Source organism: Lepidochelys kempii, chromosome 5 (genome assembly GCF_965140285.1).
Source record: "Lepidochelys kempii isolate rLepKem1 chromosome 5, rLepKem1.hap1, whole genome shotgun sequence".
Classification (NCBI taxonomy): domain Eukaryota; kingdom Metazoa; phylum Chordata; order Testudines; family Cheloniidae; genus Lepidochelys; species Lepidochelys kempii.
Genome location: NC_136384.1, coordinates 51412427 through 51428702, shown reverse-complemented (window position 1 = coordinate 51428702; position 16276 = coordinate 51412427). Strand labels below are relative to the sequence as shown.

The 16276-nt window shown below is 43.2% G+C and overlaps 1 protein-coding gene across 3 annotated transcripts in view; it reads left to right on the top strand.

Moving 5' to 3' along the window:
* The window catches only part of ANKRD34B (ankyrin repeat domain 34B), a 31932-nt gene extending 16807 nt beyond the window's left edge, over positions 1-15125 (top strand). For all 3 annotated transcript variants that reach the window (XM_073344361.2, XM_073344360.2, XM_073344359.1), the window contains exons 2-3: positions 600-750; positions 1348-15125. In XM_073344361.2, the coding sequence (XP_073200462.1) occupies positions 695-750; positions 1348-2935 (1644 nt within the window). In that variant the 5' untranslated portion in view covers positions 600-694 and the 3' untranslated portion in view covers positions 2936-15125. The remainder of the gene's footprint in view (positions 1-599; positions 751-1347) is intronic.
* Positions 15126-16276: the final 1151 nt, after the last annotated feature.

Below are 16276 nucleotides of genomic sequence, written 5' to 3'. Positions count from 1 at the left end.
GAAAAGCCCTCCACAACAGCTCAGTGGAGTTAGAGTAGAAAAGGTAGAACTAGTGAGCACGCACGACAGACAGACCAGAAGTAGAATTGCTTGTGCTAAGGGCCTAGAGACCAGTTGACTTTAAAAAGAAGCACGTGCAGCTGGACCTTGATACTAGCATTAGGAGCTAGTTTATAGTCTTACTGTAATTTAAAATTACTTCCAAATTAAATACATCAGTTAATACCATAATATGCTATTATATGGGGGGAAACGTAACCAAGTGTTCATGTCAGCTGTAACAAAACAATCCATTACTTTAAAAATGGAAAAGGGTACATTAGAGACATTTTTATTCCTCTTATATTGTAAACGCTTTTTTCAATAGTTTTTTAAATTGTCTGATTTTGTGTTGACTCTATATTGATACTTTAAATTGTTAATATTTCCAGGGGGTGGGGGTGAAGTAATTTACCTCTCCTTGGTTAAACATAAAATTAAGTTACTTTTAGTTATATCTTTGTCTACTGTAAATACAAAATAAGACACAACATTTTTCATTACAGTGAACTCCTACTCCATGAGTTTAAAATAACACAACATTTTACTTTTGTTATCAGGTATTTGTTTTCTTTTAGAGTTGATATTATATGCTGGCGTACTTGATCCTTCTCAGTCCAGTGAGCCCCAAGATGGATGAAACATACTGTATGTCATGCAAATACTGCTATTTCAGCCTAAGGAGTGTATTTTCAAAGCAGCACAAGGATGGTAATGTACACTCAGAATTGTTTTGTATTAGATGTTTACTAATTTTCCTAATAGTCGTTAACGTAAATTTCTTAATGTAGATATATTTTATTAGTATTTGATTTTGTTGTTCCATTATTGCCCAGATTTGTGTTTATACTTACTTACTCGATTTAATTTATAGAATTTTTTTGAGGAAAACCACAATGCAAAAAAAAAAGTGTTTGAAATGTGATAATATCTAATGCTGATGTGAGAAAATACTGTAGGATTACTTCTGATCTTGCGTCCATTGGTATACACCAGGAATAGCTCCAATCTGAGTGGAATTATATCAAATGTCAAATGAGTGAAATCAGTGTAAAGCTAGTGTAAGTGAGTTTAGCATCACTTTGTGAATACAGTATGGGGTGTAATATAGGCTACTACTGAATAAGCATGAACATTAAAAAGGGAACAAAAGATGTAAATCAATGATGATATAGCAATATAATTTAATATTTGAAAACTTTGTGCTTGTTCATGAAAATGGAAAGATTGTATTTTCACAAATTACTATCAAATAGGGAAATTATAGGCTGGTTAATCTTTTTCCTATTCATTCTCTCTGAAAATTAGGTGTTTTCAACAGCTAGGGAAGAACAAGGGCAAGACTGGTATGATGGATGAATCAGTAGAGGTATCAATTGATGGGAACTCCCTTATAAAAGCTGTCTATCAAAGCAGACTTCGCCTCACAAGACTATTGTTAGAAGGTGGAGCATACGTTAATGAGAGTAACGACCGAGGTGAAACACCTTTAATGATTGCCTGTAAGACACAGCATGTGGACCAGCAGAGTGTTAGCAAAGCAAAAATGGTTAAATATTTGCTGGAAAATAAGGCAGATCCAAATATACAGGACAAATCTGGAAAGACAGCCTTGATGCATGCATGCTTGGAAAAGGCTGGCCATGAAGTGGTTTCTTTGTTGCTGAAAAATGGAGCTGACCTAAGTCTGCAAGACCATTCTGGTTACTCTGCACTTGTTTATGCAGTAAACTCTGAAGACCGAGAGACCCTGAAAGTTCTCCTAAATGCTTGTAAAGCAAAAGGAAAAGAAGTAATCATCATTACAACAGACAAGTCTCCATCTGGAAGGCAGACAACTAAACAGTATTTAAATGTGCCTCCTACTGACATTGAGGAATGCCATTCTCCAACTGCCTGCACTTCCCCATCAGAAATAGAACTTAAAACATCTCCACTTTCAAATTCATGTGAAACAGAAAAAACCCTTTTTAGCTTTAAAGAACCAGATCAGCCTGGAAGCATGAAAAATATATCTGAGCCAGTCTCTCCTACTAGAAAACCAAATTTAACACATGTAGGACCCAAGCTGGCACAAGTGCAGCGTCTGCATTCTGAGTCTTGGATAAAAAGCTCTCTGTTCCATCAGAATAAAATTTCCTCTTTACAAGAAGAACTTCAGGATATAACTCCAGAGGAAGAACTGTCTCTGAAAGTCAATGGACTAGCCTTATCTAAGAGATATATTACTAGACACCAAAGCATTGATGTAAAAGACCCTGCTCATTTGTTGAAAATCTTTGATGAAACTGGCTCAAAACGGTTGTCATATGAGGAGATAAATTCTCAGTCACCTTATTCTGAGAGAAACCTTAGCCAGAGTGAAATTCCTGTAGATCAGGATTCAGATTCAGTCCAAATGAGATTTGTTTCAACCCTGAGAAGTATTGTTCAAAAAAGAAGTTTAGGGGCAAATCACTACAGCTCTGATTCTCAACTAACTACTAGTCTGAGTCCTGCTACCACAGAAGATAGCAAATCACTTCTAGGAAAGAAAAAGATTCTCTCTCCTTCTCCCTCCTTGTTATCAAGTTCCAGAGAATTGCTAGAGAACATGCCTCCTGGTCCACTGAACAGGAGAAACCATGCTGTTTTAGAGAGAGGAGGGTCAGGAGCCATATCTTTAGATCATATTGCCCAAACTAGGCCAGGTTTCCTTCCACCTTTAAATATGAATCCTCATCCTCCAATTCCAGATATTAGTTTTAGCAACAAGATTTCTGGAATTGTTTCTTTGGGACAAAAAACCCTAATTCCAACAGCACCTGCATTTCCCAAAGAGTTCAAAAGTAACAAAATGTTGGTAAGGAGGCAGTCATTACAAACTGAACAGATTAAGCAACTCGTGAATTTTTAATAGGGTACTAAAGTGTTAACAGATTTATACAACATGTACATACTTGCAGCTTTATTCCTTTGGAATAAATATACCCCAAAGCAGAGAGCCCACACAAGGTCTTCTGCACAACAAAGGCCTTTAACATGGGACTCCTGGATGGACTCTGGGATGAGTTTCATCTTAGATTTAGCTAATAAGTGTGTTCATCTAAATTTACTCTGCTGCTATAATCTGCAAAATGACAAATTATATTTTCACCATATTTTTCATAATAGAAAACTAAAACACTATGGACATGATTCTCTGTATCCCCATACTTCGTGAGTCATTGACACAAAACACTTATATTCTGATTTGGTAGCATTTTACACTCAGTTTGTACTCACTTTGCATAGATGTAAGTGACTACATAAAGTGCAGGGCAATGGAGAATTAGACTATATGATAGCTATTCTCCTCTACCTATATTGATGGAACTATTATCAGGAGCTGATTAGTAGGAGTTACAAGCCCCTAAGGAGCAGAGAACAGGCTTAATGTGGGAAAATTATACAAAATAGCTACAATTCTAAAGTAAAACAGACATCAAAACTGATAAAAATAATGTACAATTCATGTTTTTATTAAGCAACAGCTTCAATTTAATTCAATCAATAACAGAGTATTTCTGAATTATTGCTTTTAAATACTGCATATTAAATAATGGAGTAACTTATTAAAGAAATAGATAACTGTTTCATCATGAGCTGGACTAAAATGTCATACTTTAAGATTGCCAACATGTAATGTTTCTTTCCCACTTAAAGTTCAGACTCTGCTTTTGTCTTTTTTTTTTTTTTTTAAATACAAATTTTACGGATACTCTAGGATTTGGCTCTTATATGGCACTTTTATCATCTCACTTCTAAAAGTCTGTACATTTTAAAATTTTATTTTCACGTACTTTATACAAATCGTTTATTCTTATTAACATGGTGGTTGTGAATTATACTGAAACTAGATATTTGCTTCTAGAAATATCCAGTAGATATCTGTGGTGTTGCAACTTTAGTCCTAATCCAAATAGTATTACAAAATGTTCTCTAACAAAAAAAAGTTAGCTTTGTGCCATCAGTATAAGTATATTTATTATCTATTTGAAATTTACAATCCCTATCATCCCCTTTGTTGCAAAAACACTTCCTCCCTTGGAGAAGGCAATACTAGCCCCATGGAAAGGATAAGAGCATAGTTTGCATTCATGCAGAACCTAACAATCTGTAGCAAATGCTAACCTCAACCCCCCTAGATTTTAGAGCCTGGCATTAGCTCTTCTACACCCTGAGCGGGCCCCCTAATCCATGGTAAAGCATGATTGGCTGGTTGGCCAGGTGATATCTCATGGGTTGCTAGCCCCTGGCTATGTCCCAGGCCTCCTAAGAAGAGCTAAGATGAGAACTGAAGCCATTGATATAAATTTAGTGCATCAACTTTAAAAGGATTTTCCACATTAAACTGTGGTTTTAAAGGTGACTGTGTCACCTAAAGTGACTTCTCTTTGACTACTCCACTTAAAATTCCATGGAACCTCAAATGTATAGGGACTGCTGGTGGTTGAGGGGAGTACACACTGTAAAGATCTGCTCCCTCCTTTCTACCATATCTAACTCCATTCAAGCATGATTACCACATTTTTCCTTAACTCTGCACCATGCAGGGGACATAGACTTCCGCTCTGAAAAATGTTTGTGCTTACTTGTTTTTTGTGAACAGCTTTTTTTCAAAGCCAATTTTTTGATCCAGACCATTCTTCCAATGAAAAGCTCTTGTCACTTGCAGTTTGATAGGAAAACTATCTTCTATATACACAGAAATCAACTATAAAAGGATGTTAAGATTGCCAAGTCAAGCACTCAAAAGTTAAGAAATTCCAGAATTAAGGTTGTCTATGGGTTTCATAGCACTGGCTGACAGCAGAGGAATTTTCAGACTCAGGAATCATAGGACTGGAAGGAACATTGGGAGGTCTTCCAGTCCAGTTCCCTGCATTCAAGGCAGGACTAAGTATTTCTCTAACCTGCTATAAAAAAATCTCTAATGATGGAAATTTCACAACCTCCCTGGATAATTTATTCCAGTGCTTAGCTTCCCTGACAGGAAGTTTTTCCTAATGTCCAGCATAAACCACCCTTGCTGCAATTTAAGCCCATTAGGAACATAAGAACAGCCATACTGGGTCACACCAAAGGTCCATCTAGCCCAGTATCCTGTCTTCTGACAATGGCCAATGCCAGATGCCCCAGAGGGAATGAACAGAACAGGTAATTATCAAGTGATCCATGCCCTGTCGCCCATTCCCAGCTTCTGGCAAACAGAGGCTAGGGACACCATCCCTGCCCTTCCTGGCTAATGGCCATTGATGGACCTATCCTCCATGAATTTATCTAGTTCTTTTTTGAATCCTGTTATGGTCTTGGCCTTCACCACATCCTCTGGCAAAGAGTTCTACAGGTTGACAGTGCGTTGTGTGGAAAAAATACTTCCTTTTGTTTTTAAACTTGCTGTCTTAATTTCATTTGGTGACCCCTAGTTCTTGTTATGTGAAAGAGTAAATAACGGTTCCTTATTTACCTTCTCCATACCAGTCATGGTTTTATAGACCTCAATCATATCCCCCCTTAGGTGTCTCTTTTCCAAGCTGAAAAGTTCCAGTCGTATTAATTTCTCTTCATATGGAAGCTGTTCCATACCCCTAATGATTTGTTGCCCTTTTCTAAACCTTTTACAATATAAATTTTTTTGAGATAAGGCAACCACATCTGCATGCAGTATTCAAGATGTGGGTGTGCCATGGATTTATATAGAGGCAATCTATTTTCTGTCTTTTCTATCCATTTCTTAACGATTCCCAATGTTCTGTTCACTTTTTTGACTGCCGCTGCACATTGAGTGGAGTGCACATTGCTTCTTGTCCTATCCTCGGAGGTTAACAAGAACAATTTTTCTTCCTGCTCCTTGTAACAACCTTTTGTGTACTTGCAAACTGTTATGTCCCCCGTCTTCTCCTTTCCTGACTGAAAAAATTGGATTTGTTTAATCTTCCCTCATAGGTAATGTTTTCTAGACATTTAATCATTGTTCTCCTCTGGACTTTCTTTAATTTGTCCACATCTTTCCTGAAATGTGGTGCCCAGAAGTGGACACAATACTCTAGTTAAGGCCTAATAAGCACGGAGTAGAGCAGAAGAATTACTTCTCATTTCTTGCTTACCATACTCCTGCTAATACATCCCAGAATGGCGTTTGCTTTTTTTGCAACAGTATTACACTGTTGACTCCTGTTTAGCTTATGATCCATTACGACCCCCAGATCCCTTTGTGCAGTACTCCTTCCTAGGCAGTCATTTCCTATTTTGTATGTGTGTATTTGATTGTTCCTTCTTAAGTGGAGTACTTTGCATTTGTCCTTATTGAATTTCATCCTATTTACTTCAGACCATTTCTCCTGTTTGTCCAGGTCACTTTGAATTTTAATCCTGTTCTCTAAAGCACTTGTACCCCCTCTCATCTTGGTATCATGTGCAAACTATAAATGTACTTTCTATGCCATAATCTAAATCACTGATGAAGATATTGAACACAACTGGGTCCAGAATTCATCCCTCTGGGACTTCACTTGAAGCTTGACTGTGTGAACCACTGATAACTACTCCCTGGGAATGGCTTTCCAACCAGTTTATGCATTCACCTTAGAGTAGCTCTATCTATGAAGTGAGCTGTAGCTCACAAAAGCTTATGCTCAAATAAATTTGTTAGTCTCTAAGGTGCCATAAGTATTTTTCTTTTTGCAAATACAGACTAACACGGCTGCTACTCTTAAATCTATCTATGTTGTTTTTCCCTAGTATGTTTATGAGAAGGTTGTGTGAGACAGTATCAAAAGCCCTACTAAAGTCAAGATATATTGCATATACTGCTTCCCCCACAATCTACAAGGCTTGTTATCCTGTCAAAAGACAGCTGTTTGGTTGGTTAGACGTGATTTGTTCTTGACAAATCCATGCTGATGATGACTTATCAACTTATCTTCTAGGTGTTTGCAATTTGACTGCTTAATCATTTGCCCCATTATCCTTCTAGGTACTGATGTTAAACTGACTGGTCTGTAATTCTCTGAATTGCCCTTATTTTGCTTTTTATAGATTAGCACTATATTGGCTCTTTTCCAGTCCTCTGGAATCTCTCCCGTCTTCCATGACTTTTTGACAATAATCTCTAATGGCTCAGACATCTCCTCAGTCAGCTTCTTGAGTATTCCAGGCTCTATTTCATCAGGCCTTGGTGATTTGAAGAAATCTAGCTTGTCTGGAAGATCTGTGTACCCCCAGGCATACGAGTAGCCCCTGGCTGAAAACCACTGTTCCGAACAATCTCTCATAATGGGAATTATCAGCGCCATCTATAGTGAAGGTTGCCTATCAGCTCTACCTATAATACGCTAAGATTGGATCTCTTAGCAATTTTGTAAAAATGGTATTGTGAAGTCCAACATTTTTGTTTTGAAATGATTCAATATCAAACTTCCTCATTTGTACACTGAGCATGTTTTTGTTAAACTACAAGTCTTACAAACTCCGCCAGCCAAGTCAAGCTGAGTTCTTTCCTTCATATGCATATTCACTGGTATAAAAGACTAGTAGGATAAATTAGGTCTTCAGTTAAACCTGTGCAACACAGGTGACTTCAAATTAAGTCCCTACTGCCATCTGAGTATCCTTATTGCTTAAGAGGGTTGGTATAGGTGTAACTAAATTGGAATCTTCTAAAAATTGGGAATAGAGCCCAGCTCTCCTGAATCCCAGTCCAGTGCTGCATCTCCTACCAAATGCCGCAAGAGAATACGACTCAGAATACAAATATGGAAGAAATATGTTGAGCAGCATGGTACCACTTTTTCAGTAATTTTTCTGAACAGGTTAACATTTTTAAAGGTGTAATGTAGTCCTTCAAAATTATTAGGCTCCTATGCTACGTATCACATGCACACTTAAAGATGATCTCCAAAAGATTTTTATTTTAAAATTTCCACTTGTTGCGTGGGGGTTTGTTTTGCTTCATTATGATGGTTAGAGCCCTGGGAGGTTTTCTTTTTTACATTTTTTTTTCCGCCTGATATTTTTACCTTTGTAATATTAAGAATGTCAAATGTAATGATCTGAGTTTTCTAGAAGAATTTTGGAAAGTTTCAGACATGTTCATGGTGAATTCTGAACACTCTTACTGAAGGGGCATGGATATTGAATATTTAACAACAGTTTCCTTTATCCAAAATGTTAACTACCAATTGACGTTAACCAGGTGTTTAGTTTAATTAAAAAAAAAACCTCAAACGCTAACTCCTCCCCCCCCCACCCCTCTTTAGTGGCTCAACTTTTACTTTTTTGGTGCTTGTAATTTTAAAAATGCACCTGGTCCCCAGTTACCACAGAATCTTTTATCCTAGATAAAACTTAAATTTCTGTTATAAAAAACAAACAGCAAAAACTCTACCTTTAAAATAAAACACAAAACCGCTTTCAGGTTGTCTTTATATGTAGCAAAGACACGCACTCCCTCCCCCCCGCTTTGCAGGTTACTTTTAAAAAGTGAGTTTGACATGGCTAAGTCCTGAAGGGGTACAGGGTAAAATAACTTAAAGAAGTTAGCTTACAGTTTTAAAATTTCATTACTGCTTTTCCTAGAAATCCTTGTCTTTGATAAGAATAATGGTGTATTGTATGGATTATGTAATAATAATTAAAAATGGAACCGTAAAATCCTTTAAGCTTTCTACAGTTTCATTTTTAAGAGAAAAAGTGAGCTTTTCATAACACCCAAATAACAAATTTTCTTTAAAGGATTCTCACTTTTAAGTGTTGTACTGCTACAGATACAGCAGAATTCCCCTTTTTGCCCTGGTGAGGCAGTGGTAATTCATGATGAGTCAGGATCTCCTCACGTGTAAATAAGTGCCACTGTTGAAGAAGCTTCCACTCTCTTGTTAGAAATTAAGCATGGAGCTCTCCACAGGAACTGTGACCTTTTATCACCATCCATCTACTTCAACTGTTTTGGGAATTCTATCATGGTCTCCCCGCTTTCCAATCAACCCAGTTAGTTATAGGCCTGATGTTTTGGGACTCTAAGAATATGTCTACAATGCAGCTGGGAGCATGCTTCCTAGCAATGTTAGACAGATACACAAGCTACCACACTAAAAGTAGCAATATGGCTGTGGTGTCATGGATGGTAGCTCTGAGTAGCTGCCTGAGTATGTACCGAGGGGATCAGGCAGACTTGTACTCAGGGAACGAGTCTAAGCCACAGCCCATGCTGCCACTGCCATGCAGCTATTTTTAGCATGATAGCTCAAGCAGAACCAGCACCTGTCAGTCAACCTATGCTGGGAAACATGCTCCCAGCTGCAGTGTAGACATAACCAAGGAGACCATGGCTTTATTTTGCCATTCTTTCCAATCAAGCTAGCTTTGATACATTCCTTGGAGCACTTAAGTTTTTTGCTTTGGACTTGATGTTTTGTAATCCCATTTTGGTGCGTTTGGGTCATAGCTTTGACATTTTTTTCTCCCTGGTGTTTTGGCATATCAGTAAATGTTGCGGTTCAAATACAAGACAGCACAAAGCTTTAAGCAAGCAAGCAGGCTGGTCTGCCAACGGACTGCTCCTGTCAGCTTTCCACCCTCTCCTTTATTCTTTCTCTCCCCCCGCGCATTACATTCTCCAACGGATAAAAGGAATACACTGGCTTTGTTTAACATTCTTATTTACCAATTTCTATCTACCGCATTCCTTGCTCTCGGGCCTTGAGCCCAGTCCTGGGAGGCTTCCCACGCTTCATGTCATCTGGGTGAGATTCCAAGGTTCATGCCCTTGAGAGGAGCCGTGTGTGCACTGCTCCTACACAACACTCCGGGTGTGCCCTGAGTATTGCCAAGTGCATGAACTTTGTATGAATGCTACATCCCCTCCTTTTTTGTTTATTTGTGCTCGGCCATCTCATGGTAGCCATCAATTTGCTTTTGCAAGCCATTAACTCCCGGACAAACAAGGTCATAACTCGTGGAGCCTGCCAGAGTGGTTCTCAACAAAGCCTTAACAAAAAGGAAATACATTGCACACAGCAACAGCAAAAAATAAGCCCAAGAAGGTAAAGTGTAGTTGGCTGGGCCCCAATTAGCCATGCTAGAGTAAGGGGAAGAGAGGTTCGCGTAAGCAGCAAGCATCATCTCATTCCCTATTTCCTCAGGGTGACGACATACTGGAATAAGGCACGTACCTAACAATTCTTCAGCTGCTACAAAATCAGATAAACAAAAGTGGGTAACACTTGCTATTGAAGCCAATCTTTCCCATAGGTTATATGTCATTCGGGCCCGTAACGGAGGAGGCGCTCCTGAGTCAACCCCTACAGGAAATAGCAGGCACATAAGGCACACAATCAATACAGAATTAGCAGTGATTTGGGCGAGAATGGCCACAAACAGAGTCTCAGGAGTCTCTGGCTGTTGGTTTGCTGCCAGTCTTCATTGAGCCACGGTGACCAATGCTTTCACTGCTCCCCATGTCACAGGCTGGCTTGGGACGCTACGTCTCCTCCATCTCCGTCCTGCCATTCTCGACCCAGGAGGCACCGCGTTCTCCTCCAAGGTCAGCTGAAACTCCGGTATGGGGTTTGACAGCCCCTGGTGCCACGCCATGCTGTTTCAGTGCCGGTCGCACACACCGGGCCGGAACCCACAACGGTCCTGCAGGGAGAGACACAGCAGCATATCCCCGCCCCCAAGTAATTATAGGTACTGGGCCCAACCATTGTGGATCGGGCAGCTGACGGTAACAGACAGGCGGTCTTTCCAGTACCTCGGACTTATGAAAATGCCAATCCGCGGGGGTCTGCTGATCTGTATTCAGTGTTAAATTATTTAAAGTAAACAAAAGGACACGCAATTGTTGCTGAATGTCTCCTAAGGTTCGGAGACGCAGCTCCCCTTGTTTTAATTGTTAGTCAAGCAAGGTTTTTAGCGGGCGATTTGCACGTTCAACAATAGCTTGGCCTGTGGAATTATAAGGGATCCCGTGTTTGAGACGGACGTCCCATTGGGCACAAAAGGTGGAGAGGGCGGTGGAGCAATAGGCTGGGGCATTATCCGTTTTTATCTGGCTCGGGTGACCCATAACAGCAAAACAGGCTAGCAAGTGGTGAATAACTTTGGGAGTGGCTTCCCCACGCTGTAGGGTCGCCCAGAGAAATCCAGAATAGGTATCAATGGAGACATGTAAGAACGAATAGGGGCGGAATTGTGGCACGTGAGTGACATCCATTTGCCACAGCTGATTCGCTGCGGTACCTCTGGGGTTAACGGCATAAGAAAATGTAGGGGCAGCAGCGGCACAGTGGGGGCAGGAATGAGCAATAGAACGTGCATGATCAGCAGGAATGTGAAATTGTCGGGCCAAAAGAGAGGCAGACTGATGAAAAAAAGAATGGCTTTCAATGGGGTCAGAAAAGAGGGAATTTACCTGACCACGTAATGCGCGATCAGCGGGCGCATTGCCTTCAGTGAGTATCCCAGGCAGAGGGGTATGACTGCGAATATGAGCAACAAAATAAGGGAAATTACGAGTGGTGATGAGATACTGTAAGGACAAAAACAGGCGAAGACAGTCCGCATCGACCTGAGGGGGTAATGAGGGCAAGGGGTAAATGATCAATTACCTGATAAACATAATGGGTGTCCACAATTAAATTAAAGGGACAATCAGCAAAAAGTTGAAAGGCCAAAATAACAGCAGCTAGATCTGAGCGCTGCGCGGAACGCTGAGGCAGCGTAAAACGAGAATGCTAACGAGGGGAGTCACCTAATTGATAGGTGACAACACCGCGATGTGGATAGCCATCAGTAAAAAGAGTGATAGCTGAAACAATAGGTCAAGAACAGCTAAGACGATGTACGATTAGTGGCACCTTTTGTGTGATCACCAACCAAGGATCTTTTGGGGGATTATAAGAAACCTCTCCCACATAATCACAAAGAGCAACCTGCCAGGCCAAGGAGGTGTGGTACAAGGAATCAAATTCACTACGTGACAAGGGGAACACAATGGCAACTAAATCAGTGCCTGTGAGTTGCACTGCACGGTGGCGGGCTTTACGAACAAGGTCGGAGAGGGCGTCTAAATAAGGATAAATGTTCCGAGGAGGAGTGGAAGACAAATATATCCACTCTATGATAGAGACGGCTGTGTCTGTATGAGGTACAAACAGAGCCGCAGTAGGTGTATGAGGGGTGGCAAGGAGAACTAACCACAGGGGACGAACCTCAGTGAGTCTATCCACAAACTGCTGACTCAACACTGCATTGATCTATTGAATGCAGGCAATGTGCTCCTCAGTGATGGCAATAACTGCGCCCGGTGCCCGAGCTCCACATAGGAGCTCGAACAACGGCTGCAGCATCGATGTGGGGAGACGGAAGTAGGGTCGAATCCAATTTAAATGACCCAAAATTTGTTGTAATTTAACGAGGGTTAGGGGTTGGGGTAGGACCACTTCCGGGCGAACAGGGGCAGCATAGGTTTGTAAAACCTTATGCCCCAGATATTGGTAGGGATAAGAGCGTTGGATTTTTTCTGGTGCCACTAACAGGCCATTTTGGCCAAGAATCTGAGACTGATATTCAAGCTGTTGTGCCATGACCTGGGGACCGCTAAGCAAAATATCATCCATATAATGGTAGACCTTTAGTGTGGGGTATCGGGCACGAAAAGGGGCGAGGGCCCAATCCACAAAAAGTTGACACAAGGTTGGACTATTTTGCATTCCCTGGGGCAAGACCTTCCACTGATACCTTTGAGAGGGTCACTGATTATTATATTCTGGCACCGTAAACGTGAATTTTTCGCGATCTTGTGGGCAAAGGTTGTGAAAAAACAATCTTTTAAATCTAACACACAAAGCTGATTGGTTTGAGGAATTAAATTCGGGTTTGGCAACCCAAACTGCAAGGGGCCCATGGGTTGGATGCGTTTATTTATTTCCCTTAAATCGTGTAACAGCCTCCATCCACCAGATTTTTTCTTAATAACGAACACCGGGGTGTTCCAAGGACTAGTGGAGCTCTCCAAGCGCTGTGCATGCAAATGTTGTTGCACAAGCGAATGAAGCGCTTTCAGCTTTTCTAGGGGGAGGGGCCACTGGTCAATCCATACGGGCTCTAAGGATTGCCATACCAATGCCATGCGGAGGGCAAGGTGGGTGAGGGATGGTTTTGGGCCATTCTATATTAATATCGAGGGTGGTGTCCAGCTTTACAAGTAAGTCACGGCCCCAAATATTAAGGTGGACAGGGAGCACAAAAGGGCGGATTGTAGCAAGGGCACGGCCTCCTGGTTTAGAGACCGTGACCCAAGACAAACTTTGGCGCCCGGGTTTGCTACCCCCGATCCCCCACAACTCTTTAGAACGAACTGTTGGCCAACTGACCGGCCAGTCCTGATCACGAATCACCGTAACGTCAGCTTCAGTGTCCACCAGCTCTGTAAAAGGAAAATTACTTAAAAGAAGTGTTAACTGAGGTTTCGAGGGGCGGAGCGACATTATCAGAGCAACAAGTGGAGAGGACGTGCCGTGAGGCGGCGACTGAGACAGCGTCGATCCAAAGCTGCCTCCGCCCCGGGCTCAATCCTCTGCGGCTGGCACCTGATAGGGGACTAAAATCAATTGTGCAATTGACCGTCCACGCGGGAGCGACTGCGGAAGATGGGTCCACACCTGAACCTTAATAACGCCAGTGTAATCGGCGTCAATGACCCCTTGGATGACAAAAAAACCCTGTTTCCCAGCATGTGAGCGAGGGAGAACCAGACCCTCAAATCCGGCAGGGAGAGGTCCCGTTACCTGTGTAGGTATGGCGCAAACCTCCCCCGGCAACTGAAAATCAGCGTCCTCCTGCATAATCAAATCAAGCCCTGCACTTCTGGCAGTCGCTGCCCTCATGGGGTCTATGGATTGTAAGGCAAAGGAACAGTTGTTTGAGTGGGAAACACCCCCGTTTGGCCCTGGGTTCGGGGGGGACCCGTTGTGCAGTTTCCCGACCCGCTACGACACTGATTAGCCCAGTGATAGCCCTTCCGACACTTGGGGCACTTCTTTGAGGGGCGGGCGGGCACCGCCGATGAGCGGCACTCCCACTGAAAGTGACCCTCCTTACCACAGCGATAACAACGCTTCCCCTCCTTCCCGCTTTTCCGCAGGGCGGCGGCCAGAACCCCAGCTTTATGTGCTTGTGTCCCGATGTTTTGGCACGCCCGCAGCATGTCCGACAGCTCTAGAATTCCAGAGGCTTGTGCCGCCTGGAGAGCACGGCGGCAATCCTCGTTCGCATTTTCAACCGCCATTTTTAACAGAATCTCCTGAGCTGCCACAGGGTTATCCACCTGTCGGAGGATAGCCTCCTGCAATCTGTTGGTAAAATCCATAAAGGACTCTGATGCACCCTGACGGATACTGGCAAAGCTTTTGGTAGGCCTGCCTGAATCCGGGACCTTCCGGAAAGCATGCTGGGCGCAGGCGGAAATAATGGGGAAGACGGCCTGAGGGAGTTGAGACTGCATCTGAACGGTAGCAAACTGGCCCTCCCCTGCTAAGTGCTCATAAATGACACCTTGCTCTCTATATACCTGGGCTTGGCGTTCCGCCATCTGCCGATACTCACTAAGCCAAATAACATACTGACTGGGCGTCAGCATCATGCGCAACAGCGCCTTCCAATCTTCAGGGACCAGGGTGTACCGAGTACCTAGCCCTTCAATGAGACCACGTACATACATGCTAGTCAGGCCGAACTCGCGAATCGCTTTCTTTACCTCTCGGATCACCGAGTAAGGCAAACTGACCCAGTTTGCAAGCTGGTTGCCCTGGCCATCATCCTGCCAGGTCACCGGGCAAACTGAGACCATATCAGCTAATTCCTCTGCTGTAAGATCTGGGTGAGTCCTCGCTGTGTGAACCATTTGTTGCACCAGCGAAAACCCCTGAGCAGACACGGACGACCCCCCAGTGGGCCCCTGAGCATGGGGCCCCATGGGGGGATGGTGATCACACACCGGCTCCGGTGGGGAAGACAGGGGAGGCGGTGGTAATTGAGGCGCTGGGGAAGAAGCAGGGGGAGGGATGGCTGCAGGAGCGGACGGGGGTGGTGAGATCGGCAGCCCCTCTATTGGCACGGGAGAGGGTCTGTGTCGCATCGCCAGGAGGGGGGATGGCTGCAGGAGCGGACGGGAGTGGCGAGATCACCAGACTCTCTATTGGCACGAGGGAGGGCCTTTCCAAGGTGACACACTGTATCGCGTCGCGGCAGAGGTGCCAGGCATGTAAAGCCTGCACGGGTGCCCAAGGCTCTTTGTGCAATGACTGGCCCAACCGCTTCCAGTCCGCTAGCTTAAGGGTTCCGGCTTCAGGGTACCACGGGCATTGGGCACTCACCTCCTGTAGCAGGAGAGTAAGTTCTCGAGTGGGGCAATCATGCTGAGCCTTACGCAGCAAATACTGTAGCTCATTGCGGTATTGCACTTGCAAAGCAGAGAAGGAGCTTCCCATACTTACCACAATGAAAAATACTCACCGGGATCCGCGAAGCGGATGAGTGACGCGTCTGAAACCCTTGCCGGGCGAGGTGAGTGCTGAGGGCCCCACGTTTGGGCACCAGTTGTTGCGGTTCAAATACAAGACAGCACAAAGTTTTAAGCAAGCAAGCAGGCTGGTCTGCCAACGGACTGCTGTCAGCTTTCCACCCTCTTCTTTATTCTTTCTCTCCCCCCGCGCATTACATTCCCCAACAGATAAAAGGAATACACTGGCTTTGTTTAACATTCTTATTTACCAATTTCTATCTAGCGCATTCCTTGCTCTTGGGCCTTGAGCCCAGTCCTGGGAGGCTTCCCACGGTTCATGTCATCTGGGCGAGATTCCAAGGTTCATGCCCTTGAGAGGAGCCGTGTGTGCACTGCTCCTACACAACACTCCGGGTGTGCCCTGAATGTTGCCAAGTGCATGAACCTTGTATGAATGCTACAAGTAAACTTCCAGTGTTCACTGCTCCTGTGGCCTCCTATTTCAGCTATGTTTGGTGCATTTATTTTCAGTTCTCTCCATGTCTCCCACCTTGATCTTTAGATGTTCTAATTCAAACACTTCAAAACCTTATATAACTTAATACTATATACATTTTCCCCCTAGATATAATGCTCCTCCTCTTGCAATAAGAGGGGGAAGTAGCCCAAAGCCTTTTGGAAGTATGATTGTGGTCCAAGATGCTTCCTTAA